At 42.3% G+C, this 26790-nt stretch overlaps 1 protein-coding gene across 2 annotated transcripts in view; it reads right to left on the bottom strand.

The window, feature by feature from the left end:
• RAB3B (RAB3B, member RAS oncogene family) overlaps positions 1-26790 on the bottom strand; it is a 164315-nt gene that overhangs the window by 21623 nt on the left and 115902 nt on the right. For both annotated transcript variants that reach the window (XM_082266680.1, XM_082266681.1), the window contains exon 3: positions 1395-1513. In XM_082266680.1, the coding sequence (XP_082122806.1) occupies positions 1395-1513 (119 nt within the window). The remainder of the gene's footprint in view (positions 1-1394; positions 1514-26790) is intronic.

The raw sequence follows: 26790 nt of genomic DNA, 5'->3' as shown, positions 1-26790 counted from the left end.
CTGTGATCCAAAATCGATCCAAAATCATGGCAAAACACGAGGCGCCTTTGCGATGCGATTATTTCTTAATGGAACCCCAAACATGGTGCGCATTTGCCGCGATTGTCGTGGGACAAAATACACATCACAGCAAAAAAACGCAAGGCCTGGCTCTGTGACAGAATTTGGTACATGAGCTTCTTTGGTGCATTTTTTGAGCAGAGAGGCCATTGAACTGAATGGTGTCGCTCCAAAAATGAGCCACAGAAAAAAAAATTAAATCGCAAAAGACGCAGTGCAGAAGCCAATCAGCCAATGTGAAATCTGATTATCTCCCTTTTAAAAATCACGTGACCAAAAACACATAAGCTCATGTTGCTCAGCACTGAGGGGAGCTTAGAACAGCATTTTCTCTAGGAAAGATATTGAATTTCTTCTATTACTCTGCCTCATCAGGCAAGAATGTTAACTTGGCTTTACATCCAAGTTAGAAAACGTCAGTCGGGATAAAGATATCCAGTAATTGTAAATAAGTTCCGGTTATTTTTATTTTAGTATATGGTTATGAGTATTATTACCTGAACTGATCAAAGAATTTGTATATAGGCTATAATATTCTAGTACCTCACCCATATCATATATATATATATAATTTCTAAAGAACCTTTTGGACTTTACTGGAACCAGAAAAGGACAGTGAACAGTTAGTAGTATAAAATCAAAATGTTTTATTACAAAAAGCTAAAACAAATCTTAAATAGAATTATAACAAATCATTGCTTATATGGATAGTGCAGATCATAATTATGAGAATTCTTCCATGCTCCTTTACTACTGTGTCAAGAGGTTGACGCGTTTCACAATTTTTGCTTCTTCAGGACCTCAAGCTTTAAAGTTTGCAAAGAAAAAGTTGATCATCAAGGTAGTTCAGAATACGTCATGTGACAGCAAGAGCATGATGTAAGGTATGGCAGAAGGCCGTAACACTGTAATGCCAAAAATTATTTTTGTAGTATTGTAGTAACTTTGCAAGCTATCCTTTAAAGCATACACTATAGAGGCATAACCAAATATCAGGTGTTCAATTCCATAAGTTATTGCACAGCATAAACAGATAACAGGGTCCAGGGAATATCATGTCCCCTGCATAGGTGTCTACTCACAAATATCACATTCTCTGCACAGATATATTCTCACAAATATTGTCAGCCCAAAATAGGAAATCTTTTGTGAATCCCAGCAGTCACCATAGCACCATCCACGTCCATGTACTGAAAAATACAAATCGGATCCCCACTGATTTCCAATCACACAATTTAGTAGATGTGGTAAGGACCACTTCTGGATGAAACTGAACTATAAGCTTGACATTCCTGGTTGATTTATTTTGCAGCTCCGCATTGAAATCTACTTACCAGTCCTGGACAGCATTATAGGATTCCTCGTTTGTGATGTCATACATCAGTATAAATCCCATTGCACCTCTGTAATAGGCAGTTGTGATGGTCCTGTATCTCTCCTGACCAGCTGTATCCTAAAAATAAAAAAAAAAAGAATTTAAATTCTGTAATGTACATAAAAGGAATGTATAGGGAATGCATATAGTTTTCTTACTTTCTAATACCCAAAACTTCAAATACCTTTTTAAGTCCGGTTAGAATGACATATTGCATATTAATATTATGTAGTCTTATGTCCTACCAGAAGATGGCACTATAATCTTTTCATATCAGAACCCTCAACTGTGCCAAAAAAAGCACTTCCACTTTCTCCAATGACTCACTGCAAGGAGCTATTAGAGCATTAACTCAATCCTTATCAGACACCTCAGTCTAAGGTTTCTATCAGACAGAGGGAGCTACAAAGCATGCTGCTCTGCTGTGCGGTTTCTGTTTTTTTTTCTCTTTTATTAACTGTAGTGCATTGGGGACCCATGTTAAAATAAAGGGGAAAAAAGCTTCAAGTGATACTAAAGTTTATTTTTTAAATAAAAAAAGAGGTCATACTTACTCTGTGTCATTTACATTCTCTTTTAGTAGTCCCCCGCTGGCGCTGTCACCTTTTCCCTTTTTTTAGGTGCCTCCTTAGCAAGCCAGGTGCTAAGAAGGCGCCCATGTGTGCACACTCCTGTGCTGGGTGAAAACCCCGCCCCCCGTGCTCCGCTGGTCGCAGTTTCCCCTGTGAAAGCAGGTAGTGAGGAGAGCTTCTCTACAGCTGGTGACATTGCTGGAGCGGTAAACGGCGCCCAGGTGTTTGAAGACTGGGGTTCTAGGACAGATAGTGGGGTGTTTTTTTACCTTAATGCAGAGAATGCATTAAAGTGATTGTAAACAATCACCTTGTAAAACAACCCATTCAGTTTAAAATAGAAATGAAAGGCAAAACATTTTTGTGTAGAGATAAAAAAACATAAATACCTTTTTTTTTTTTTCCTTTTTTATAAGTGATCACATTCCCCCTGCTCTAAGCTGCAGAGGAGCTGGGGGGGGGGGGGGAGAAGCAGCAGTCCACTAAGCTACCCAGTGAATAACTGTGCAGCAGGAGCATGTCAGGACAAGTCTGATCATTGGAGGAGAGTACACCGATTCCCCAGCATAGCTAGAGAACTGACCACAGTGTACTCTACTACTTAGTGTAGTCAGTTTTTAATAGGAAAGCAAGGGGACTAGCAGGGACACTAGGGATTTCACATAAAGGAAGCAATACAAAGAGCAAGATACCTTCTCATATAAGTAAATTGAATAGCAGGCACAGATCAGCAATATGAAGTGTTGGGTTAACAAACAATTTAAGTTAAAACACTTTTAGACTTCGTAACCCCTTTAACAAATGAAAACAAATGCAGCCCTGCAACTTGCTTTTGGGTTTAATATTGTTTTATACTTCTTCCAGAAGTTTATTTCTGTCTTCAACCTCACTGTTGAGTCCACTTCCTGTTCCTGTGACTCCAGGTGAAAAAATTTGGAGAGTATTGGTCACTAAGACAGGAAGACTCAGATAGCAATAAAACATTGTCAAACATTCAAACCCTCCATACACTTCTAAAGTGTCATTTTGTTTGTTTCCCCATTAGAAATATCTCTGGTTATTTCCCTGTCCTGACAAGAAATGAAAGGAATTTTCCACAAAAGGGACACAGAGGGAAATAGCAGAAGTTCAAACCCAGGGTTCCCCAAAGCGGTCAAATAATGACCCAAGGGTCAATAAGGCTATCCAAGTAATTGATACAAAGGGGTCAGTAGGTGTTCAATGATGAAAGGTCAATTTGAGTAAATTTTTCTTTTGAGATCTTTGTAGAGTTTCAAGCCAGTCCCTTATCACAAAAATTGGGAAGCTAGTGTTAAGACTAGGGATCGACCGATTATCGGCAAAGCCAATATATCGAGGGCCGATATGCACTTTTCCCGATATATCGGAATCGGCCCCGGAGGTTACCGATATTGCCAATATTTCGGGAAAGTGCATCACCCCGGTACCGGCGTCCATAGCCAACGGTCGGCTGTCTTGTAATGAGAACTGATGCAGCTGAGAAGCCGCTTGGCTGTCATTACAAGGAGTGGGAGGGGACGTCCCGCCACCTTCCGCGGCTCGCCCAGGTCTCCCATCCCACTGAGAGACCCGGGCAACCAGCCTGCACGGTCCCTGAAGACCCGATCAAAGCCGCATTCGGCTCTGATTGGGTCTCCATGCAAAAACCCGGAAGTGATGTCATGAGTGACATCACTTCCGGGTACTGTCTGGCGCCAGATTCAAAAGAATGACAGCATTCAAAACAGCCATTAATGCTTTTAAGTGCAGAGGAGGGGCTTGGGGTCCAGATCCCTCCACAAAAGTACCTGTCAAAAAAAATATATATATTCACTATGCTCATAGAGATAAGAGTGGCACCTAATAAATGATGACTGTGCATATACTTTACTAAATTCAGAATTGTAACCATAATGACAGCTGAAGATACCAAGAGGAAGTGTCCACTGTGGTCACACAAATAATATTTTTCATAGTATGTTGTATTTATCAAATTCATTTCATACAATCAATGTTTGGGTACTGAAAAATAATCTGAAACTTCAAAAAAAAAAAAAAAATTGCCTGTATTTCTACTTTATGCAGACTTGCACTACACAGCTTGCAAGGTAAACCTTCCCATAGTCCCTTCTCCACTGTATAGCAGGAGTAGATACTCACTAAGTCCCAGAATAATAGAGTTTCTGTGCTGCTGCTTTTCCAGCTCTATCTAGACTCTGATCCAAGTGCTTTCTCTCACTTAGGAGCCCCCCCCCCCCACCTCCTTCTCTTATGCCTAGCTGGGACATTGATGTCTTTACAGGACTCCTGAGGTTTCACCTCTCTCTTTGCCCCAGGGGCAGAGTCCCCAGCACAGGGGTCTTCTTCTGCAGGCTAGACCCTGAAACTCTGCACCCTGGCTTCTAGGCCAAAGGATAGGCTATCCGACCCCTACTGGGCAACCCCTCTCCAGGGATTGGGCAGAGATCCATTAATATTCAAGCTGCTTTTTGTTCTCTCCCTCCCACTATACTTCCAGAACCATCCAGAAGAAAAAGGGAAGGAGCAAAACAGCAGCCTGTTAGACAATGGACAGCCCAAAGCAATTAACCCCTGATCATCTACAAAATAAGCTAACTAAATTTGCCTACTCTAACTAGGAGGGTACTACACTTAGATATTTTCAGGCCACTCCAGTCAAGTCACATAATTTCCCTGTGTCAAACCAAAGGGTAATTGCCCTCAACATCTCTTCAACTCCCCAAATTGACTTCAGCCACATCACAAACTGAACTCAATAACAAAAGTGACCTATTATAGATACTCTTGCCATTAATATTGATGCAACTCTACAAAACATGTAGAAAAACATAAAGAAAATTCCAACACCCATGCCATCCACATATCTGAAATAATGATGGCACGTGAGTATCTGTAATACATTATATTTGTTAGTAATACAGTAATATTAGCTCTTTAGTTTAAATGGTGTGGTTGAAGCCTTTTTGGGGAGTTGTAGAGGTGTTGGGGGTTAGTACCCCATTAAAGCAGTGAAAATATTCAGTAATTTCATTCCATACATAAATTGGTACAATTGATGTCCTGGGGGGTTCCTAGAATACATTTCCTTGTCTATATTCTATATAAGTTTGGGATGTAGGTACTTGAATTGTGCAGATAGACAGCCCACATACTATTGATGCAATAATGTATAGTATTTTTCATGATAGCAATTCTTCAAAAGTGATATTTTGAAAAAGAAGGTCGCAAAAATTGCTGCTTTAATGAGGCATTCCAAGGAGTCTACGATTAATATATAATCCTTCATCCTTATCTTTCTTAAATCAAAAGGTATGAGCCGGTAACACAATATATAATTAAATAAAGATTTTATGATTGGTGTCTACATTTCTCAGCTTAGCAGGTTAAAAGCTGCCATTTCACCACAGCAGATCTGTCCTTTCAAACACTCTAAAGGTCCATCTGTATTTCTGTGCAGGTCAAGTCGATCTTTGATGACAAGTCATTTGGCTAATGACCTGATCCATTTGCCTGCAGCTGAGCAGAGCAATTTATACATATCCAGTGATTATGCACAGCAATTAGCGGCATCAGTAAAATGAGTACTTTCCATGAGAAGGTTACAGACTCTTTCAAACTCCTCCACAGCATCAAATTGTGCCTATGGGATGGAAGGTGAATTGGGAACTCTTCAGCTATGATTGTGAATCAGCTACATAAGTATCTAGGCAGAATGTAGAAAGGATAATGGTTGTTGACTTGTCCTCATGCAAGTCCTTATAGAGAAGAGGTTTTACAAAAATGTCTGTTGAAATTTATAGGTAAAGAGAACCTATCACAGAAAAATTATAATATTTTATTAATAAAATAATCTTTCTCTACTTTTTCATCCTATATGCATCTCAATACTGCTGATTTGCAGCCTCTTTGCATTTCTTTTCTAACATCATGCACTCCAGCAAAGTCTGCATGGAATTTCTCAGGGTGATTTTCTGCATAGTGACAACAATGGATCGTGCCTTTGTAATGCGTGTTGAAACAGCTAATAGTTTCCATCAGACATTCATGTGACAGGGTAACAATATAGGAGCACAACTGGGACAGAGCATTGTCACCCTATATTAGGAAGTGTCTAAACAAGGACCTTCATGACAGGATCATTATGTATTATTTTAACCACTTGCCGACTGCTCACAGTAATCCTACTGCGGCAGTGCGGCTGTTCTGGGTCTACGTCGCTGGACTCCTAGTGATTCCGGCGGTGGTCTAAACACAGCAGGAGGTGGGCCGGGGGAGGAGAGAATCGGCGATCGCCGCCTCCCTTCCCCGATCATTGGGGAAACTGTGAGAAGACCCGCCTGCTTATGTAAACAAAGCAGGCGGATCTTCTCAGCGACAGACAGGCAGGGATCACTAGATTCAGCATAGCTGAACCTGCAATCTCTGTGTCTGTCACAGAACCCCCCCCCCCTCCCCCACACACATCAGTAGGCATGAGGCATACATTTAACCCCTTGATCACCAACAGTATTAACCCCTTCCCTGCCAATGGCATTATTACAGTAACAGTGCATATTTATAGCACTGATTACTGTAGTAATGTCACTAGTCCCCCCCAAAAGTGTCAAAAATGTCAGTCAGGGGTCCGACCTGTCCGCTGCAATGTTGCAGTCCCGCAAAAAAAAAAAAAAAAAAAAAAATCGTAGATCGCCGCCATTACTAGTAAAAAAAAAAACCAAAAATGACATAAATCTTTCCCGTAGTTAGTAAACGTGATAACTTTTGCGCAAACCAATCAAAATACGCTTATTGCAATTTTTTTTTTTTTTACCAAAAATATGTAGCAGAAAACAAATTGGCCTAAAATGTAAAAACATTTTGATTTTTAAATTTTCTTTTTTGGAATGTCATATAGCAGAATGTGAAAAAATATTGTTTTTTTTTTTCAAAATTGTCGCTGTTTTTTGTTTATAGTGCAAAAATTTAAAATTGCACAGGTGATCAAATACCACCAATAGAAAGCTCTATTTGTGGGAAAAAAAGGATGTCAATTTTATTTGGGTAAGGCATCACACGACCACGCAATTGTTTGCTAAAATAATGCAGTGCCGAATCGCAAAATAGGGCCTGGTCAGAAAGGGGGCAAATCCTTCCGGAGCTGAAGTGGTTAATGAAAGTGGTAGACTTATATTAGAAACTTTTAAAATTACATCTACGACATGCTAAAGCTTATATGAAATGTATTTATTTATTACAGGTTCTTATATAGAGCCATCAATTTACACAGCACTTTACATATATACAGTATCTCATAAAAGTGAGTACACCCCTCACATTTTTGTAAATATTTTATTCTATCTTTTCATGTGACAACACTGAAGAAATGACACTTTTCTACAATGTAAAGTAGTGAGTGTACAGCTTGTATAACAGTGTAAATTTGCTGTCCCATCAAAATAACTCAACACACAGCCATTAATGTCTAAACCGCTGGAAACAAAAGTGAGTACACCCCTAAGTGGAAATTACCAAATTGGGCCCAACAGGAATAGTCAGAGACAAGCCAAAGTCGGTACACAGAAGAGTAGTTCAAGCAAACAGGAAACTAACACTGTTGAACAGCAAAGCAGACCTGCAGTGCACTGGTTAATATAGACTTCCTGTGATGACCTGGGCGGGGCAGGAACAGGAAGTAGAGGTGATAAAAAGGAAACAGAAATGCAGTCTGACCTCTAATACAGACATGATGGGACAGGTAAGCTCGCCAAACTATTGCAAGTCCATGACACATATTTTGTCAAAAGTATCTCGTTGGTTACTCAGAATTTTCTCAATCAATGAGTGAACCCTCATCCAAAAGCAGAGAACCTTAGGGCATGTTCACCATACATGCAATGGTGTGCCTATCTGGCCACAACCCCTGAAGCATGTGGCTGAGGTGCCTGAATACATTTTTTACAAACGCTCCAGCGCCAAGTACCATCTAGCGTAGACTTTATAGCCTGCTTCAATCAGGGCAGCATTGAGAATACCCTTATGAATCCGCATACTCCATTTACACTAATTCTCCACCTCAGGGGCTATGAAGAGGTCCCTTTCCCATGCCACCTGGTAAGATCGTCTATCATTGGAATTGATAAATAATTTGTATAGAGATAGAGTAGAAAGTAGTAAATTTGTTGTGAATGGAAGCACTCGGTAGAGTATGAAGAGGGCCATACGCCTCTGTGGTCTAAATAGTCACCTATATAGTAAAAACCCATATTCAGCCACCAGCCATACCTATCAGGTTTACCCCTGGTGGAAAAGTATATATTCAAGTAGTAAAACAAAATCTCCTGCGCTCGAGTGATGTCTGATGGAGTGAAAAGAGGTGCACTACAAACTCAGGTGTTGAAGGAGCTATTGGTCTTGCTGCCCCCTTCAGGATCAAGGGTATCCAGAACCAACTGGTAGAAAAGACAAAAAAGAAAAAGAGGGGCGCACCGACCTAGTGTATTACCATAAAACCATTTATTAAAATATTAAAAAGTGTACAAAGTACTCACAAGACTGGTGTGATACAACACACATCAACATAGCATATGCAATCTCCAAGGTAGCCAAGGTCCCAAATGTAGCGAATAGACATGCAGATGGTCGCATTGGGCTGCTGTGGCTAGGCTGACGCATTCAGAGCCAGAAAGAGTGCTGCTGGATCACATGTCGGACGGCCGAAGACTAAATGGGAGCTGGCCCCACCCCTTCCTGCTCCGCCCCAAACCCAGCAGGAAGGGGTGGGGCCAGCTCCCATTTAGTCTTCGGCCGTCCGACATGTGATCCAGCAGCACTCTTTCTGGCTCTGAGGAAGGGGGTTCGCCCCTGAAATGCGTCAGCCTAGCCACAGCAGCCCAATGCGACCATCTGCATGTCTATTCGCTACATTTGGGACCTTGGCTACCTTGGAGATTGCATATGCTATGTTGATGTGTGTTGTATCACACCAGTCTTGTGAGTATTTTGTACACTTTTTAATATTTTAATAAATGGTTTTATGGTAATGCACTAGGTCGGTGCGCCCCTCTTTTTCTTTTTTTTCTTTTTCTTTTTTCTTTTTTGTCTTTTTTACCCCTGGTGGAAACAGAGGGTTGACTAAAAGAGGAACTACTGGAATATGTGCAGATCAGCAGTTTTTAAAATACTCAGACCAGCCAGTCTGGCACCAAAAACCATGCCACATTCAAAGTCACCTAAATCCCCTTTCTTCCCCATTCTGATGCTCGTTTGAACTTCAACAAGTCGTCTTTACCACGTCTAGATGCATTGAGTTGCTGCCATGTGATTGGTTGATTAGCAATTTTGTGTTACCAAGCAATTTAACAGGTGTACCTAATAAAGTGGCCGGTGAGCGTATATTGCACATTCACATCAAGTCCCTGCCTCTAAGGAACTTACAATATAATGTAATTGAGTTTACATTACTAGGCGTATTACACACACACATTTTTAAAAATATGCATTCTAAGTAGTCTGGTTGACATTCCCTAGTGCATAGTTTTCTAGCTATGTGAGCACAAACACTTTCTTTGGATACCGTCTGCTGCAGGCTCACACAGTGTGGCTTTCCAGAACTTCCTGTCAGGGAGAGCGTGTATTGAGCATCAGGGCTCAAGAGACATCACAGGTACCAGCAGCTGTCTATCAATGTTCTTGGAGGGGGAAAAAAGGAGGGAGTAGGGACATGGCTTGCTGTGGATATTGCTGCTGTATGGTTGCATGCAATGTACAACACATAGCATATACGTCCAATCAAGTTCCTCCACCCCAAACTCGCTCATCCATGTCATTATGGACCTTGCTTTGTGCACTGGTCCAAATCATTTGGTGGAGGGGGGGATTATGGTGTGATGTTGGGCATGGCCCCTTAGTTCCAGTGAAGGGAACGCTTAAGGCGTCAGCATACCAATACATTTTGGACAATTTAATTCTCCCAACTTTGTGGGAACAGATTGGGGGTTGGCCCTTCCTGTTCCAACATGACTGCAGTCAATGGGCCCCGGTACTTTTAAAGCCACTATGTAGCTTTAAAAATCAAAGTTTTATTTAAAGGTCAAACCTGTAAGCCTCTCTTGGCTAAAAAACAACTTATTGGAGAGAGTGGCACTGTCCTACCTGTGATCTGATATGCCCTGTGCGTTGGGTACACTCCCAGCACCACTGGAACAAGCACGCTCCCTCTTTCAAGAACAGCATATAATTCACAGTGACAAATCATTTGGTCCAACTCATTTGGTGGAGGGGGGATTTTGGTGTGGGGTTGTTTTTCAGAGGTTGGGCTTGGCCCCTTAGTTCAGGTGAAGGGAACTCTTAAGGCCTCAGCATACCAAGTAATTTTGGATAATTTCATGCTCTCAACTTTGTAGGAACAGTTTGGGGTTGGCCCTTCCTGTTCCAACATGACTGAACGCCAGTGGACAAAGCAAGGTCCATAAAGACATGAATGAGCAAGTTTGGGGTTTAGGAACTTGACTGGCCTGCACAGAGTCCTGACCTCAACCCACGAGAACACCTTTGGGATGAATTAGAGCACAGACTGCGAGTTAGGCCTTCTCGTCCAACATCAGTGCCTGACCTCATAAATGCACTTCTGGTCAAACATTCCCATAAACACACTCCTAAACCTTGTGGACAGCCTTCCCAGAAGAGTTATAGCTGCAAAGGGTGGGCCAACTCAATATTGAACCCTACAGACTAGAAACCGGGATGCCATTAAAGTTCATCTGTGTGTAAAAGCAGGTGTCCCAATACTTTTGGTAATATAGTGTATACTGTATTTCAGGTTGTACCGTTTTTACTACAAACCCAAATCCAAAAAAGTTGGGACACTGTACAAATTGTGAGTGAAAAAGGAATGAACTAATTTACAAATCTCATAAACTTATATATTATTCACAATATAATATAGATAACGTATCAAATGTTGAAAGTGAGACATTTTGAAATGTCATGCCAAATATTGGCTCATTTTGGATTTCATGAGAGCTACACATTCCAAAAAAGTTGGGACGGGTAGCAACAAGAGACCGGAAAAGTTAAATGTACAGTGGGCACGGAAAGTATTCAGACCTCCTTAAATTTTTCACTCTTTGTTATATTGCAGCAATTTGCTAAAATCATTTAAGTTCATTCTTCTTCCTCATGAATGTACACATAGCACCCCATACTGACAGAAAAACACAGAATTGTTGACATTGTTGCAGATTTATTAAAAAAGAAAAACTGAAATATCACATGGTCCTAAGTATTCAGACCCTTTGCTGTGACACTCATATATTTAACTCAGGTGCTTTCCATTTCTTCTGATCATCCTTGAGATGGTTCTACACCTTCATTTGAGTCCAGCTGTGTTTGATTATACTGATTGGACTTGATTAGGAAAACCACACACCTGTCTATATAAGACCTTCCAGATCACAATGCATATCAGAGCAAATGAGAATCATGAGGTCAAAGGAACTGCCTGAAGAGCTCAGAGACCGAATTGTGGCAAGGCACAGATCTGGCCAAGGTTACAAAAAGATTTCTGCTGCACTTAAGGTTCCTAAGAGCACAGTGGCCTCCATAATGCTCAAATGGAAGACGTTTGGGACGACCAGAACCCTTCCTAGAGCTGGCCGTCCGGCCAAACTGAGCTATCGGGGGAGAAGAGCCTTGGTGAGAGAGGTAAAGAAGAACCCCAAGATCACTGTGGCTGAGCTCCAGAGATGCAGTCAGGAGATGGGAGAAAGTTGTAGAAAGACAACCATCACTGCAGCCCTCCACCAGTCGGGGCTTTATGGCAGAGTGGCCCGACGGAAGCCTCTCCTCAGTGTAAGACACATGAAAGCCCGTATGGAATTTGCTAAAAAACACCTGAAGGACTCCAAGATGGTGAGAAATAAGATTCTCTGGTCTGATGAGACCAAAATAGAACTTTTTGGCCTTAATTCTAAGCGGTATGTGTGGAGAAAACCAGGCACTGCTCATCACCTGTCCAATACAGTCCCAACAGTGAAGCATGGTGGTGGCAGCATCATGCTGTGGGGGTGTTTTTCAGCTGCAGAGACAGGACGACTGGTTGCAATCGAGGGAAAGATGAATGCGGCCAAGTAGAGGGATATCCTGGACAAAAACCTTCTCCAGAGTGCTCTGGACCTCAGACTGGGCCGAAGGTTTACCTTCCAACAAGACAATGACCCTAAGCACACAGCTAAAATAACGAAGGAGTGGCTTCACAACAACTCAGTGACTGTTCTTGAATGGCCCAGCCAGAGCCCTGACTTAAACCCAATTGAGCATCTCTGGAGAGACCTAAAAATGGCTGTCCACCAACGTTTACCATCCAACCTGACAGAACTGGAGAGGATCTGCAAGGAGGAATGGCAGAGGATCCCCAAATCCAGGTGTGAAAGACTTGTTGCATCTTTCCCAAAAAGACTCCTGGCTGTATTAGATCAAAAGGGGGCTTCTACTAAATACTGAGCAAAGGGTCTGAATACTTAGGACCATGTGATATTTCAGTTTTTCTTTTTTAATAAATCTGCAACAATGTCAACAATTCTGTGTTTTTCTGTCAGTATGGGGTGCTATGGAAGAAGAATGAACTTAAATGATTTTAGCAAATGGCTGCAATATAACAAAGAGTGAAAAATTTAAGGGGGTCTGAATACTTTCCGTACCCACTGTACATATAAAGGAACAGCTGGAGGACCAATTTGCAACTTATTAGGTCAATTGGCAACATGATTGGGTAAAAAAAGAGCCTCTCAGAGTGGCAGTGTCTCTCAGAAGTCAAGATGGGCAGAGGATTACCAATTCCCCCCAATGCTGGGGTGAAAAATAGTGGAGCAATATCAGAAAGGAGTTTCTCAGAGAAAAATTTGAAAGAGTTTGGAGTTATCATCATCTACAGTGCATAATATCATCCAAAGATTCAGAGAATCTGGTACAAGATCTGTGCGTAAGGGTCAAGGTCGGAAAACCATACTGGATGCCCGTGATCTTCGGGCCCTTAGACGGCACTGCATCACATACAGGAATGCTACTGTAATGGAAATCACAACATGGACTCAGGAATACTTCCAGAAAACATTGTCGGTGAACACAATCCACCGTGCCATTCGCCGTTGCCGTCTAAAACTTGATAGGCCAAAAAAGAAGCCTTATCTAAACATGATCCAGAAGCGCAGGTGTTTTCTCTGGGCCAAGGCTCATTTAAAATGGACTGTGGCAAAGTGAAAAACTGTTCTGTGGTCAGACGAATCAAAATTTGAAGTTCTTTTCGGAAAACTGGGACACCATGTCATCCGGACTAAAGAGGACAAGGACAAATCAAGTTGTTATCAGTGCTCAGTTCAGAAGCCTGCATCTCTGATGGTATGGGGTTGCATGAGTGCGTGTGGCATGGGCAGCTTACACATCTGGAAAGGCACCATCAATGCTGAAAGGTCTATCCAAGTTCTAGAACATATGCTCCCATCCAGAGGTCGTCTCTTTCAGGGAAGACCTTGCGTTTTCCAACATGACAATGCCAGACCACATACTGCATCAATTACAACATCATGGCTGCGTAGAAGAAGGATCTGTGTACTGAAATGGCCAGCCTGCAGTCCAGATCTTTCACCCATAGAAAACATTTGGCGCATCATAAAGAGGAAGATGCGATAAAGAAGACCTAAGACAGTTGAGCAACTAAAAACCTGTATTAGAGAAGAATGGGACAAAATTCCTATTCCTAAACTTGAGCAACTTGTCTCCTCAGTGCCCAGACGTTTGCAGACTGTTATAAAATGAAGAGGAGATGCCACACAGTGGTAGACATGGCCTTGTCCCAACTTTTTTGAGATGTGTTGATGCCATGAATTTTAAAATCAACTTATTTTTCCCTTAAAATTATAAATTTTCTCAGTTTAAACATTTGATATGTCATCTATGTTGTATTCTGAATAAAATATTGAAATTTGAAACTTCCACATCATTGCATTCTGTTTGTATTCACAATTTGTACAGTGTCCCAACTTTTTTGGAATCTGGTTTGTACTTTTTAAGGCACGTGTGGAGTCTAGGGCAGAAAATGCCACAAAATACAAAAGGTATTATTACCAGTGATACGTGAATACATAAGGCTCAATCAAATTAATCGCGGCAATGCAATTTTCAAAGTGTGGATTATTCACCACTGCCCAATGGCAGTCAAGTGAACTGGCAGTTCACTTCTGTACCCTTTGCCGGCTTCTGCCCCCTCCAATTTGCGAGTGATTGGCCCTACAGCTGGCTGTCAAACCTAAATAAACTGGCATAGAGCACCAATATACTCATCCCAAATATTTTTCTCTCCTCTTGCCACCTCTAGACATCAGTGACTAAATCCAAATAAAGCATAGTAGGTAGCAGACAGGGTCCACAAGATAACAAAAAATGTCGTCTATTGTGTAGCCAATCTGTACAGACAATAAGCCGTTCTCAATAATACATTCTATTTTGCAACAAATTTTAAGTGACAAAATAAGCTTGTACAAAAGGATGGTGTCATCATGTACGCCCAAGGCAGCATGATGGCAAAATATCCTCTGGCTTCCAGGTAATAAATGACAGCAGAAGCAAAGAACAATCAAACCCATTTTGGTTTCTGTCACGCCAGTGCCAGTGGTATACATGACTGGTCTATTGAAGATAACTGCAAAATAAAGAGTCTTCTGTGACTTGTTTCTGTAAAGCACCTCTCAGGCATTGCTCAGAATAACTTGCAAACATCAGGTCCTTATCTCCCAGACACACTCACATCGCAGATCCGGCTCACTTTGCCATGCTGTGTATACTGATGAGCTATGCTGACTCAATAAAAGATAATTACGCATCCTGTTTCAAATTGGATATCAATCTGTAGGTGAAAGAGTTATTAAAGTGGTCAATGGTCAGCAAAATAATCGAAATACAAAATAATACAAATTTTCCTTCTACTGACTACAGGGCGTAGGTCATATTTATAAGATTCTTTAAGGTGGCTTTTATGTTGGAGTATATAGAGAAATTGCTGGTCAATGATATATGTAGCCTGGCAGAAGAGCCAATATCCCAGTCTGTCATGTAGAGAAAGTGAGGTATTTATTGAACTGAGATCCCGAACAGCACTGAAGACCCAAAAAACCCCTACCACCAAAATAGAGAGACTATAGGATTGATTTACTAAAACTGGAGTGTGCAAAATGTAGTGCAGCTCTGCATAGAAATCAGCTTCCATGTTTTTTTGTCAAAGATTAATTTAACAAGCTGACGTTAGCAGCTGATTGGCTACCATGGAGAGCTGCACCAGATTTTGCACTCCCGAGTTTTAGTAAACTAACTCCTAGGTTTGGAGAAGTTGCTCATTAAGATAGCACAAACAGATTTTGTGCAAAGTGCAGTAACAAACAGTACACAGCCAAACCTTTGTGGGCACTTGACTATCACAGCTGCACTATATGGTTAAACTTATGTGGAAACCAATGGCGGCTCTGGTGCGCCATGGGTTGGGGGGTGGGCGGCAGACGGACTGCTCCATACCCCCCCCACCACCACCACCACACCAGGCCGCACACCATCCCCCCCCCCAGGACCACAACAGGACCACCCCCCCCGGCTCACTCACCCTGCCTGGACATCTGGATATGTGCTCGGCGGCTTCGGCTTCTTCCCCCTCAGTCTTCTGCTTCTCCTCCCTCCCCCTTCATGCCCAATGGCATGGCTTCTCCTTACGGTCAATCAGGAAACGGGTCTCAGGACCCGCTTCCTGATTGACCAGGAGGAGGATCCGTGTGACAATAGCGAATATTCCTTCGCTATTGTCACACAACTGGGTGGGCTCATTCTATGCATTAGGATAAAAAACCTTCTGTGTGCAGAAGCCTCCCTACTTACCTGAGCCCATCTCAATCCAGCCATGTTGCACGAGAGACTCGGCTGTCCAGGACTCTCCTTCCTCATTGGCTGGGACAGCAGCGGGTGCCATTGGCTCCTGCTGCTTTTATTCATAGTCAGTCAGCCAAAAGAGGAGAGAGGGGGCGGGGCTGAGACGCAGCTCTGTGTCTGAACACACGGAGCTGCAGCTCAGCTCGGGTGTCCCCATAGCAAGCTGCTTGCTGTGGGGGCACCAAAGAGGGACCTGAGAATAGGAGGATCGGATAATAACTGCATAGAGCAGGTAAGTATACCATATTTGGTTTTTTTAAATAAAAAAAAGAGACTTTAATATCACTTTAAGGTTCCAGCATGATTGTACCCCTGTGTAAAAAGCCAGTTCCATAAAGACATGGTTTGATGAATTTGATGTGGAGACACTCTAGTGGTCTGCATAGATCCCTGACCTCAACCCTATTGAACACCATTTGAATGAATTGGAACACCAACTTCAAACCAGGTCTTCTCATACAACATTAGTACCTCACAAAAGCTCTTTTGGTTGGATTGCCAAGAATTCCAATCTTTTATGATTTTACAGAAGAGTGGGGCTGTTATATCCACAGGGGATGGGGGCGAGTGGACTACATATTAATGCTCATTTTTTCTGAGTGGGTTGTCCAACAAGCTCATATAGGTAAGATGGTCAGGAATCTATAAATGTTTGACCCTATAGTGCCGGGGTCCTCAATAGGCGGACTCCGGACCCACACGGACTTAAATCTGGACCGCTGAAGTGGTCTGCTTCCTTCTGTCATCAGCGGGGGGGGGGGGGGGGGGGGGCAGAATGGAGAGGATCGGGGTGGCTGTGTCTTACGCTGGCAGCGCTGCATGATTACAAAAAGCTGAGTTCTTCTGCTTACCCGGCGGAGAGGATGTCCTACAAAGTCCCGCCTCCTGGGCCGGCTCTTACCTATGATAGACAGAACACTGGTGACGTCTATCATAGGAGCCAGTGTCTAGGAAGTGGGACTTTGTAGGACATCCTCTCCGCCAGGTAAGCAGAAGAACTCGGCTTTTTGTAATCATGCAGCGCTGCCAGTGTATGACACAGCCACTCCGATCCTCTCCATTCTGCCCCCCCCCCGCTGATGACTTGACTTTTTATAATCATGCGGTGCTCTAATCCGCACTGGTCAATCTGCATTAATGGGGGCATGGGTCACTGGTCAATCTGCATTAATGGGGGCACACACACTGGTCGCTCTGCATTAATGGGGGCACACACACTGGTCGCTCTGCATTAATGGGGGCACGCACACTGGTCGCTCTGCATTAATGGGGGCATGCACACTGTTCGCTCTGCATTAATGGGGGCACGCACACTGGTCAATCTGTATTAATGGGGGCACGCACACTGTCAATCTGCATTAATGGGGGCACGCACACTGGTCAATCTGCATTAATGGGGGCACGCACATGGTCACTCTGCATTAATGGGGGCACGCACATGGTCGCTCTGCATTAATGGGGGCACGCACATGGTCGCTCTGCATGAATGGGGGCACGCACATGGTCACTCTGCATTAATGGGGGCACGCACATAGTCGCTCTGCATTAATGGGGGCACGCACATGGTCACTCTGCATTAATGGGGGCACGCACATGGTCGCTCTGCATTAATGGGGGCACGCACATGGTCACTCTGCATTAATGGGGGCACGCATGCTGGTCACTCTGCATTGGATGGGGGCAAGTTTTGGGGAATGCCTTTTTTTGTTGTTGGCGTTCTGTATTTGGAATTTGACGGTCACTTTTCTGGACCTCGGACTGAATGGAAAATTTGTAAGTGGACCTTTCAAGTTTACATTTGAGTACCCCTGCTATAGTGTAACAGCTACACTTTTATCCCTGGAAGGGCTATCAGTGAAGGAAGTGAGCTGATTTGTTGCCGTTAAAAAGGACCGAGTTCAGCATCTTTTTTCAATGTTATCTTCAAATGTATTTTTTTATAATGAGTTGTTTAACACAGAGAATAATATTATAGCAGATGAAAACAACAGGTACATGTGTTCCCACGATAAAAATAAACTAGGTGTTTCATCCTCTTTGTCACACTCAGGAAACCTTGAATACCTTAATTCCCGAAATGACACAGAAGTATTAATACTACAAGTGTTACCAGATTAGATGTTTTGTATGGTAATTTTTGGAGCTATGGAATTGATAAATGTAGCATAAGAAAAGTTTCTGAACTGCTATACTGTATGCATTGGCAAGAAACATTCAAAGGGTAACTCCACTTTCATGGGGAAAAAAAATAGCAAATAAAGAAAAAACAATATAGCGTATACACTTACATAGTCACATAGTTACATAGTAGTTGAGGTTGAAAAAGACGATAGTCCATCCAGTTCAACCTGTGTAGGTGTGTGTGGACGTATTCATTTCACATACCCCTGAATGTTCTGATCCTTGAGATGTACGTCCAAGAGTCTTTTTAAAGTAGCCATACTTCCTGCAGTTACTACCTTTTGTGGTAGAGTTCCACAATCTTGTAGCCCTTCCTGTGAAAAACCCCCTGCGTAGCCTTAGGTTAAATCTCTTCTCCTCTAATTGCATTGTATGGACTTGTGTCCTCATGAATTCGTTGCGACTGAACTTTTTTTTTTTTTCTATGCTGAGATCACTGTTGAGGTATTTGTAAATCGCTATCATGTCCCCTCTCAGGCGTCTCCTTTCCAGGGAGAATAAATCAAGCGCTTGTAAGCGCTATTCATAATTAAGGTCCTCCAATCTCCTAATCAGTTTAGTCGCTCTCCTCTCTGGACTCTCTCCAGCTCCAACACATCCCTTCTGAGGACTGGTGACCAGAACTGGACAGAATACTCCAGATGCGGTCGGACCAATGTTTTATAAAGTGGAAGGATTATAGTTTTATCTCTGGAATACATCCCTTTCCTTATGCATGCTAATATTCTGCCGGCTTTAGCAGCTGCAGCTTGACATTGGATGCTATTGCTAAGTCTATCTTCCACTAAGACTCCCAGATCTTTCTCCATTTTTGAATTCCCCAGAGGTTCCCCCCCCCCCCAAAGTGTATTGTGTGTTTATGTTTTTAGTACCTTACACTTCTCCACATTAGACCTCATTTGCCATGAAGTTGCCCACTCTGTTATTTTGTTCAGGTCATTCTGTAAGATTTCTGCCTCACAATGTGAAGTTATTGTCCTACTTAATTTATGCATCTGCAAAAACTGAGATTGAGCTACTGATCCCGTCCTCAATGCTATTTATGAGTAAATTGAACAAAATTGGTCCCTGGACTGAGCCTTGGGGGACCCCACTTATCACTCCAGACCAGTCTGAGTACGCGTTATTTATTACCACCCTTTGGACACGCCCCTTTAACCAGTTTTGTATCCATGAGCAAACCTTGTGGTCGATGCCTGCAGACCTTGGGACACAAATCATATTGTAATTGAATGTTATTAAAAATTACTTTTCCTTTTCAATCTGCAGCTATTGTAATTTTCTGAAAATGCAATGCAATATGGCTGCCTGGAGCGGTTTTGTACACAGAATGTATACTGACCACACCCCAGAAACATAATTTCCTGCTTGTGTGATTGGCTCACCAATTGTCCCAGAAGTCTGCCTAAGTCAGATTTCTGGCATCCCTTGCAACAACAATGTCATTTTTGGTGAGATACTCCCAAAAGGAACATGTCTAAAGGGGTGCAGGCCCAGCAGTGTCCTTCATTAGAGTCCTGCAGCTGCCACAGCTAATAGATAGTTATGAAACCACTCCCATTTGACCCACTCAGCACAGAGGCACAGAGGAACAAACAATGATATCTTCAGAATAACAAAAGGTAGGAATCTGCAACAAAGTTTGTTAAAATTCCTGCAATGAACAGAGATCACCCAGAGGGGAATGTTTTTTTCTCAACAAAAGTGGAGTTACGCTTTATAGCAGAACTCCAGTCTAAAACAAAATAAAAATAGCTAAAGCTAAAATGACAAAACCAGCTTTTACTACCATATTCACTTTTAATGCTGAGATTTCCCTTGCAGTACTTTTTTTTCTGGCATTAGCCTAATGGTCATCATCATACAACTCACATCCTCTGAACCTGGGTCGTCCTCGACCTATCCCAGCCTGTGAAGGGAGAAGCAGCATCTCTTTTTCTGCCTTCTCCTACCAGCATGTTCTTTTCAAAACAAACGTGCTGCTTTTTCCTCTCACACTCCAGCCTTGCTGTACAAAGACTGCAAGAAGCCTATACCAGATAAAATTCAGGTGTTTACTGCTTTCAGGTCCAATCTGTCTATGTCCAGGGCCAGTCTAATGTGAACAGTAGCAGACAACTACAGCTCCTGTCAGCCTGTCATTGCTTTGTACATTCTGAGTGGCCAGCTGTTCACACACACCTGTGATTCTAGGTGCAGGAATTGTTGATACAGAAATCCGTTGTCCAGCCATAATTGGCCTTAAGCTGGCCATACACTATACAATTTTCTTTAGATTTACTTTCAACTATGTAGTGCAGGTGCCTACCTGATTGCATACAAATTGAAAGTGTTTAGGTTTGACCTCATATGGTTTTGGTAAATCTAAGGAAAGTTGTAAAAAAATTGTATAATGTATGGCCAGCCTTAAGCCTAGTACACACGCAACGAATTTCCGCCAACCGGTCGTCCATCTTTTGTCCAGAGTGGTGTTTTGTTGGTCTGAATGTGCCTAGACTGCACACGAATTTTCCCGCACGACAAAATTCTACTTCAGAAGTGATGTCATGTGATGGTTTGCTTTCTTTGTGTTCTTTCTTCTCTGAGCATGCCCAGTCTTGCTCATAAGATTTTTCCCTGTCGAAATCTGTACTGACTGCATGAAAATCGGACGTGTTTTGACAGAGGACAAAAATTTTATAGCCTGCACACCAGATTTTTTTCGGCCGAAAAGTCGGAGTCGGTTGTCGGAAGCATCATACTAACAAGCCGAAAATCGGCGAATAGGTTGTCGGACGAAAATTCCCGGCCGAATTTCGATGCGTGTGTACGAGGCTTTAGAGATCTGAGTTTCAGGCCCGGTTTACACTGGTGAGACATGCGCTTTGACTTGAGAGCAGGTGGCAATACATGTAAAAATCAATGTTTCCTTGTGAGAGCCATCCTAACTGGTCCGACTTGTGTCAGTCTGGCTTTTTAAAAGGTTCCTGCATTACTTTGGTCCGACTTGGGTCTGATTTCAGCCCATTAAATTTAATGGAAGTTGCATCCAAGTCGGATCAGCATCTTAACTGACATGTGACATGTGCTGAGAGGCAATGTTAGCAATGTAAAATTTATTTAAAAAATAAATAAAAAATGGGGTCTACCCCAAAATCCATATCAGGCCCTTTGGGCGAGTGAGCTATACAAGGCCACATGTCCTCAACACGGTGGGGGGGGGGGGTTATTTGGGGCAGGGAGGGCCTCCCCCACCCAAATGCACCTTTTCCCCATGTTGATGGGGATAAATGCCTCTTCCGAACAACCCTGGGCTGTGGACGTGGGGGTCTGCAGGCAAGGGGCTTATCTGAATCTAGAATCCCCCTTTAAGACCCAGGGGTCTGGTATGGATTTGGGGGGTCCCATGCTGTTTTTTCTTAAATCATTTTGGTGTGAGGTTTCTCCACTCATCTCAAAGTCAGATCAAAATCAGATCCCATTCAAGGTAATACCCTAAACATATTACTAGATTTAGATTTTAGATGTAGGGCAAGTTTATAGAGATTTGAGATGTAAAGAGGTTTTGGAGGGGGATCACAATTATTTTTAAAGTGTGTAATTTATTATCTCTGTAGTGGTATTTAATAATAAGTTATTTTTTTAAGGTATTTACATATAGATTGGAGCTTAATATCAGAGGGGGGTTTGGGGAGGAAGGCCTTTATTGTTTTAATTTTATAGCGAGTACTCAATTTATTATCTCTAAAGTGGCATTACATTTAGTGATAAGTTATAAAGCAAAGCTCATTATGGATTAAAGTTTAATTTGGAGGAGGGGAATAATATTTTAAATTATTTTTTATATGAGGCTATAATTTATTATCACTGTTGTGGCATTAAATTAGTTTATTACATAAAAGAAAATCTCATTATAAATTAGAGTTTATTGTTTGAGTGTGATTTGGGAGGGGGCAATATTGTTATTAATTAATTTATAGATAATACTATACTCTGTATTATCCGTGTAAGGTCATCACATTTAGTAATTAGTTATAAGGTATTTTACTGTAGATTAGAGCGTACATTTGTGTGGGGGAGAGAGGCAGTTTTTATTGATGACTTATCTTTATTACAATTATTTATCTACACTGCTCAAAAAGATTTAAGGAACACTTTGAAAACACATCAGATCGCAATGGGGAAAAATATCATGCTGGAGCAGATAATGGTCCTGCTGATGGGTTAAGGACCTTCTACCGCCCTGTCCAGTTCTCCTAGAGTAACTGTCTGTCTCCGAGAATCTCCTCCATGCTTATGTGACTGTGCTGGGAGACACAGCAAACCTTCTGGCAATGGAACGCATTGATGTGCCATCCTGGAAGAGTTGGACTGCCTGTGCAAACTCTATAGGGTCCAGGTATCACCTCATGCTATCAGTAGTGACACTGACCCTAGCCAAATGCAAAACTAGTAAAAAACTGTCAGAAAAGAGGAGTATGGCAAAAAAATTTCACCGCTGGGACCACCCTTATGTTAAAGTGGTCTGCCTGCAGTTTAAAAAAATACCGGGTTATGGCAGCTATCTATTTTGACGCTAGTAACGTCAAAGTACCGACATAAAACGGCGGTGGCCTGTCTGTAAGTGGTTAACAACCCCCTCTGCTAATTAACTGACCAGATCAATATCCCAGGAGTTTAACTTGCTATACTGTGATTAAAAAGTGTTCCTTTCATTTTTTTGAGCAGTGTATTACAATGTATTCCTGGTTAAGAAAAAGAAAACAAATGTGCTGCCGTTCATAAGAAGTGAATTGATGTATACGTTCTCCTTTTGAATTTAAATATCTGGACAAATACTGCAATGTCGTTTCAGAGGTAAGTTAATAACATTATAGGCTAGAAGACATAGATAGGACAGGCCACATTACTAAACTATAGGCATTATTATGGGGGTCAAGTAAGGTCCAATTTACAATGAATAAGTACTGTAATGTGTTTGCTTTACACCCCACTTTCATATCCCAATGTAGTTTAGAACATATGCCAACATCTGGTTTTGTTTGTATTGAAAACAATAGCTATTACAAATTGTCCTTTTGGCTATGAGCAGTTAAGACAAGGTCTCTGTGTTGCAGTAAGTTGGTAGGTAGCTCTAGACCTTTAGCCGGCTAACGTTGGGGTCCAGTCCTTGAGGTGGTGCACATGAGTAGCAGTCCCATTAAGCTCTGCATGCAGTGATTAGAAGCTACTAGGTAGATGGTAAGTCTATATACTATCAGTCTCTGCTAGCAGTGGTAAATCAATTATAGCAGCAGCCACTCACCATTCCCAGCAATACAGCGAACCCCCGATCCAAGCTGTCAGTAACTCCACTACCTCTACACCCCAGGTAACTCTGGTCCTCAGCTCACAGGTTATCAGAATTCCAGTTGTTTGTCTCAGACTGCTATTGGAGCTGACAAATGTGCACACAGGAACAGTAATGTCCACCCTCCGATCTCCTTGCAGCAAGAGTAAGTTCTCCATGCCACAGCTTGGAAAAACTTCTTTCTCCTCCCCCTGATATTCTCTCCCTGGAAATTGTAGTTCATTGGTCTATTGAGTTTCATAGCAGGATCTATCCTTCCAACCACATCTCCCACAGTTCAGTGACCCCTGCACCAAAATCTCATGAGCTCCTTCTGCTTGTTGGCTCCCTCTGCTGACTGGAGGTGGATAGCATCAATTAATTCAGCATGACAGTCTGGTGAAGGTACACAGAGCAACTGCTGTGCAATGTCCTGAATTGCTCTCTCTCTCTCTAGCCAAGCACCTGGCTACAAATGGCTTGAGGAACACAACAGGTTCAAGGTGTTGACTTGGCCTCTAAATTCTCCAGACCTCAGTCCAATATAGCATCTGTGGGATGTACTAGTAAAACAAATCCGATCCACAGAGGCACCACCTCGTAACTTACAGGAAATAAAGGATCTGCCACTGACAGCTTGGTGTCAGATACCACCGTATACCTTCAGAGGCCCAGAAGAGTCCGTGCCTTGACAGGTCGGGGCTGTTTTGGTAGCAAATGGGGACCTACTCAATATTAAGTGGGTGGTCAAAAAGTTATAGCTGATGTGCCTTTCTGGAGAGATTTCCATTTACTTCATGTCCTAGAGACACAGCAAGAAGGAGGGAGAGGAAGTCTCCCCAAAGTGGTGGAAATTCCTATCTTAGACAGTTATCAGTGAAAGATTTCTGATCACCACTTCTTCTCATGACAACGGTTGCATTTTGGATCTCTCCCCACTTTCTGTTCTGGTGACAATGATCACCAGGTAAACAGAAGTTAATCTTGCCACTTTCTTTTAAACAAAAAAAGGATCTAGCGCCCAGGTGATCAATGGCTACACAACCAAAAGAGTGAATCAGAACAAACGGCTGCTAATCAACTGCAGGTGTCCCACATACAAATAGGAAAAAAATATATCAGCGCATGTTTGTATTCCTCCCTTATTGGCTAGATCGTATAGATATAAATCTTGTCACTTTTTTTTGTCTTGTCTTGCGTTGGGACTGTGCTAGTGTCACTTTTAGGCCTCATTCACACAGGCAGACAGCAATTTTTTGCCAGCAAAGGAACAACTGGACAAATCAATGGCTGGTCTCGCTGCTGCTTATATGTAACCATTCATCCGAGCAGTTACATGCCATTAGGGACTCTGACTGACCCTAGAGGCAGACAGTTTGTTTTCAATGACGGCATTTCTGGCCGCACACAAACTGGTGGAAGCTAATCGGACAGTTTGTATGTATCCATAGCACACATTGATGTGTCCAGAGGTGGTATTTTAAGCTGCCTATGAAGGCAGCAGTTCATCTGCCCTCATTCACTCATCTGAATGAGGCCTTAGCTAGCTATACAGACATTTAGGTCTGGATTTGCACTTTCATAACAATAACATTTATGAACAATGAAGTTACTTGAGAGCTTACCAAGCAACAAGTCATAAAAATGATATCTGCTCAGGTAGAATATCACACAATATAGCTGTCAGAGGCATTGAACACTAAATATGCGCAATGCATATGTAAAATATGTTACCGCAGAAAAAGACAAGGACAAGAATATATGTGCCCTGGTTTATATCATGAAAACAAACATGAGATTTATTGTAAGACACGCTGCTATAATGTAAGTAGAGGCAGTGCTCTAATCTTGTGTGCCTCCATGAGATCTGTATGTTGCCATATACTGTGTATGAAATGCCAATTTGTAATATTTGATCTAATTTATTAAAGAGTACTCATGTATCCAGATGTTTTTACATGTAGATCAGTGCCTCTGGATGTCAGACAAGTTAAGTCTATTTTCCCTTGTTTTTTAATATTGTAACCAATAGATGTTAAATTGTTGTAGTGTCCTTCATGCACTGCACCATCAAGACTTGACAGCATAATCAGAGTACCAACATCAGGATGCTCCCCATAAGGATGAGCACCACATCATTAACATATAAGGTGCTCACCCACTGGTCTAATAACTGGTGATCGCAGGGCAAAGGGAGGTTGTGCTTTGAAGCGGAGGGCAGGTAAGCTGGTAAAAGATTTAAAGGACCTTTTTATCAGTTCACATCACAGCATAAGGTGGAAAAAGTGTGATTTCACATTGAAAACATTGCATTTTAGGCAGGTTAAAGAACCTCTACTAATTCTGCACGCTTCCAGTGAAAATTCCATCCTTCTTTCTTTGTTGATTACAATACCAGATACTCCATTTTTTTTTTGGGCCCAGAAACATCCCAGAGTTCACAGATCCACTCTTTATGTTCACAGACTTCAGGGGTAATTGGGGGTCCCCAACATTTCCAGATATTACATAGTGGCCCAGATTTCTCAACTATCTATCCCCCCAAGCAGTTTTGGGTGTCTCTAGAATTGCCTAACTGTGCCCTGCCAGCACTTCAGGCTTTACTATGGCTTCCACCCAAACTACACCCACCCTCCCTGAGCACCTTGATGATTCAAAGCTTGTGGGTGCTATTCAGGCAACCCGATTTCCCAGTTTTTGCTGCTACTACCCATCACCCACAATCCCCTTATTCCCCCGGGCCTGGAAGAAGCCCAAGTTTTTCCTTGGTGGACATCACATTACTTTTTTACCAATCCTTTCCATCCTGGGAGACCCTTCGAGAGACACATGAAGCTCCAGTGAAGGAACAATTTTGCTTTCTTCAACCGAAGCACTGGATTTCTGCTCTTCACCGCACATCCACATACACATTTCGCAAGACTCATTTTAAAGACATGTGCCAACACGCCCCCATCTCATTTCAGCTATTTATGCCTTCCTGAATGGCTGACTGTCATCAGCATCCCTCTCATACATGTCTCATTGGGAGTGGGATCTCCAGATTTCCACTGATCTGCCGGACTGGACTAAGCCCTAGACAGCAATTGCCAAATATTCTTTCAACACAAATATGCTTGAGGCTGCATATAAAGTCATACTCAGATGGTACTGGGTCCATGCCCGGGTTGCCCACGCAGTTTCTGAAGCACAGAGAGAACCAAATTCAGATCCCAGGGAGTCACAGAGGAACAAAGAGCGGGAGCTGTATGAGAGACTGTACACAATTGTTAAACAAGGAGTGGGAGGCCAGTGGTCTCTGAAACAAGATAGAAAGAGCAGAAACCCAA

Source organism: Pelophylax lessonae (assembly GCF_965119305.1).
Source record: "Pelophylax lessonae genome assembly, chromosome: 8".
Classification (NCBI taxonomy): domain Eukaryota; kingdom Metazoa; phylum Chordata; class Amphibia; order Anura; family Ranidae; genus Pelophylax; species Pelophylax lessonae.
The sequence above is the reverse complement of the archived record's forward strand: the minus strand, read 5'-3'. Positions and strand labels throughout refer to the sequence as shown.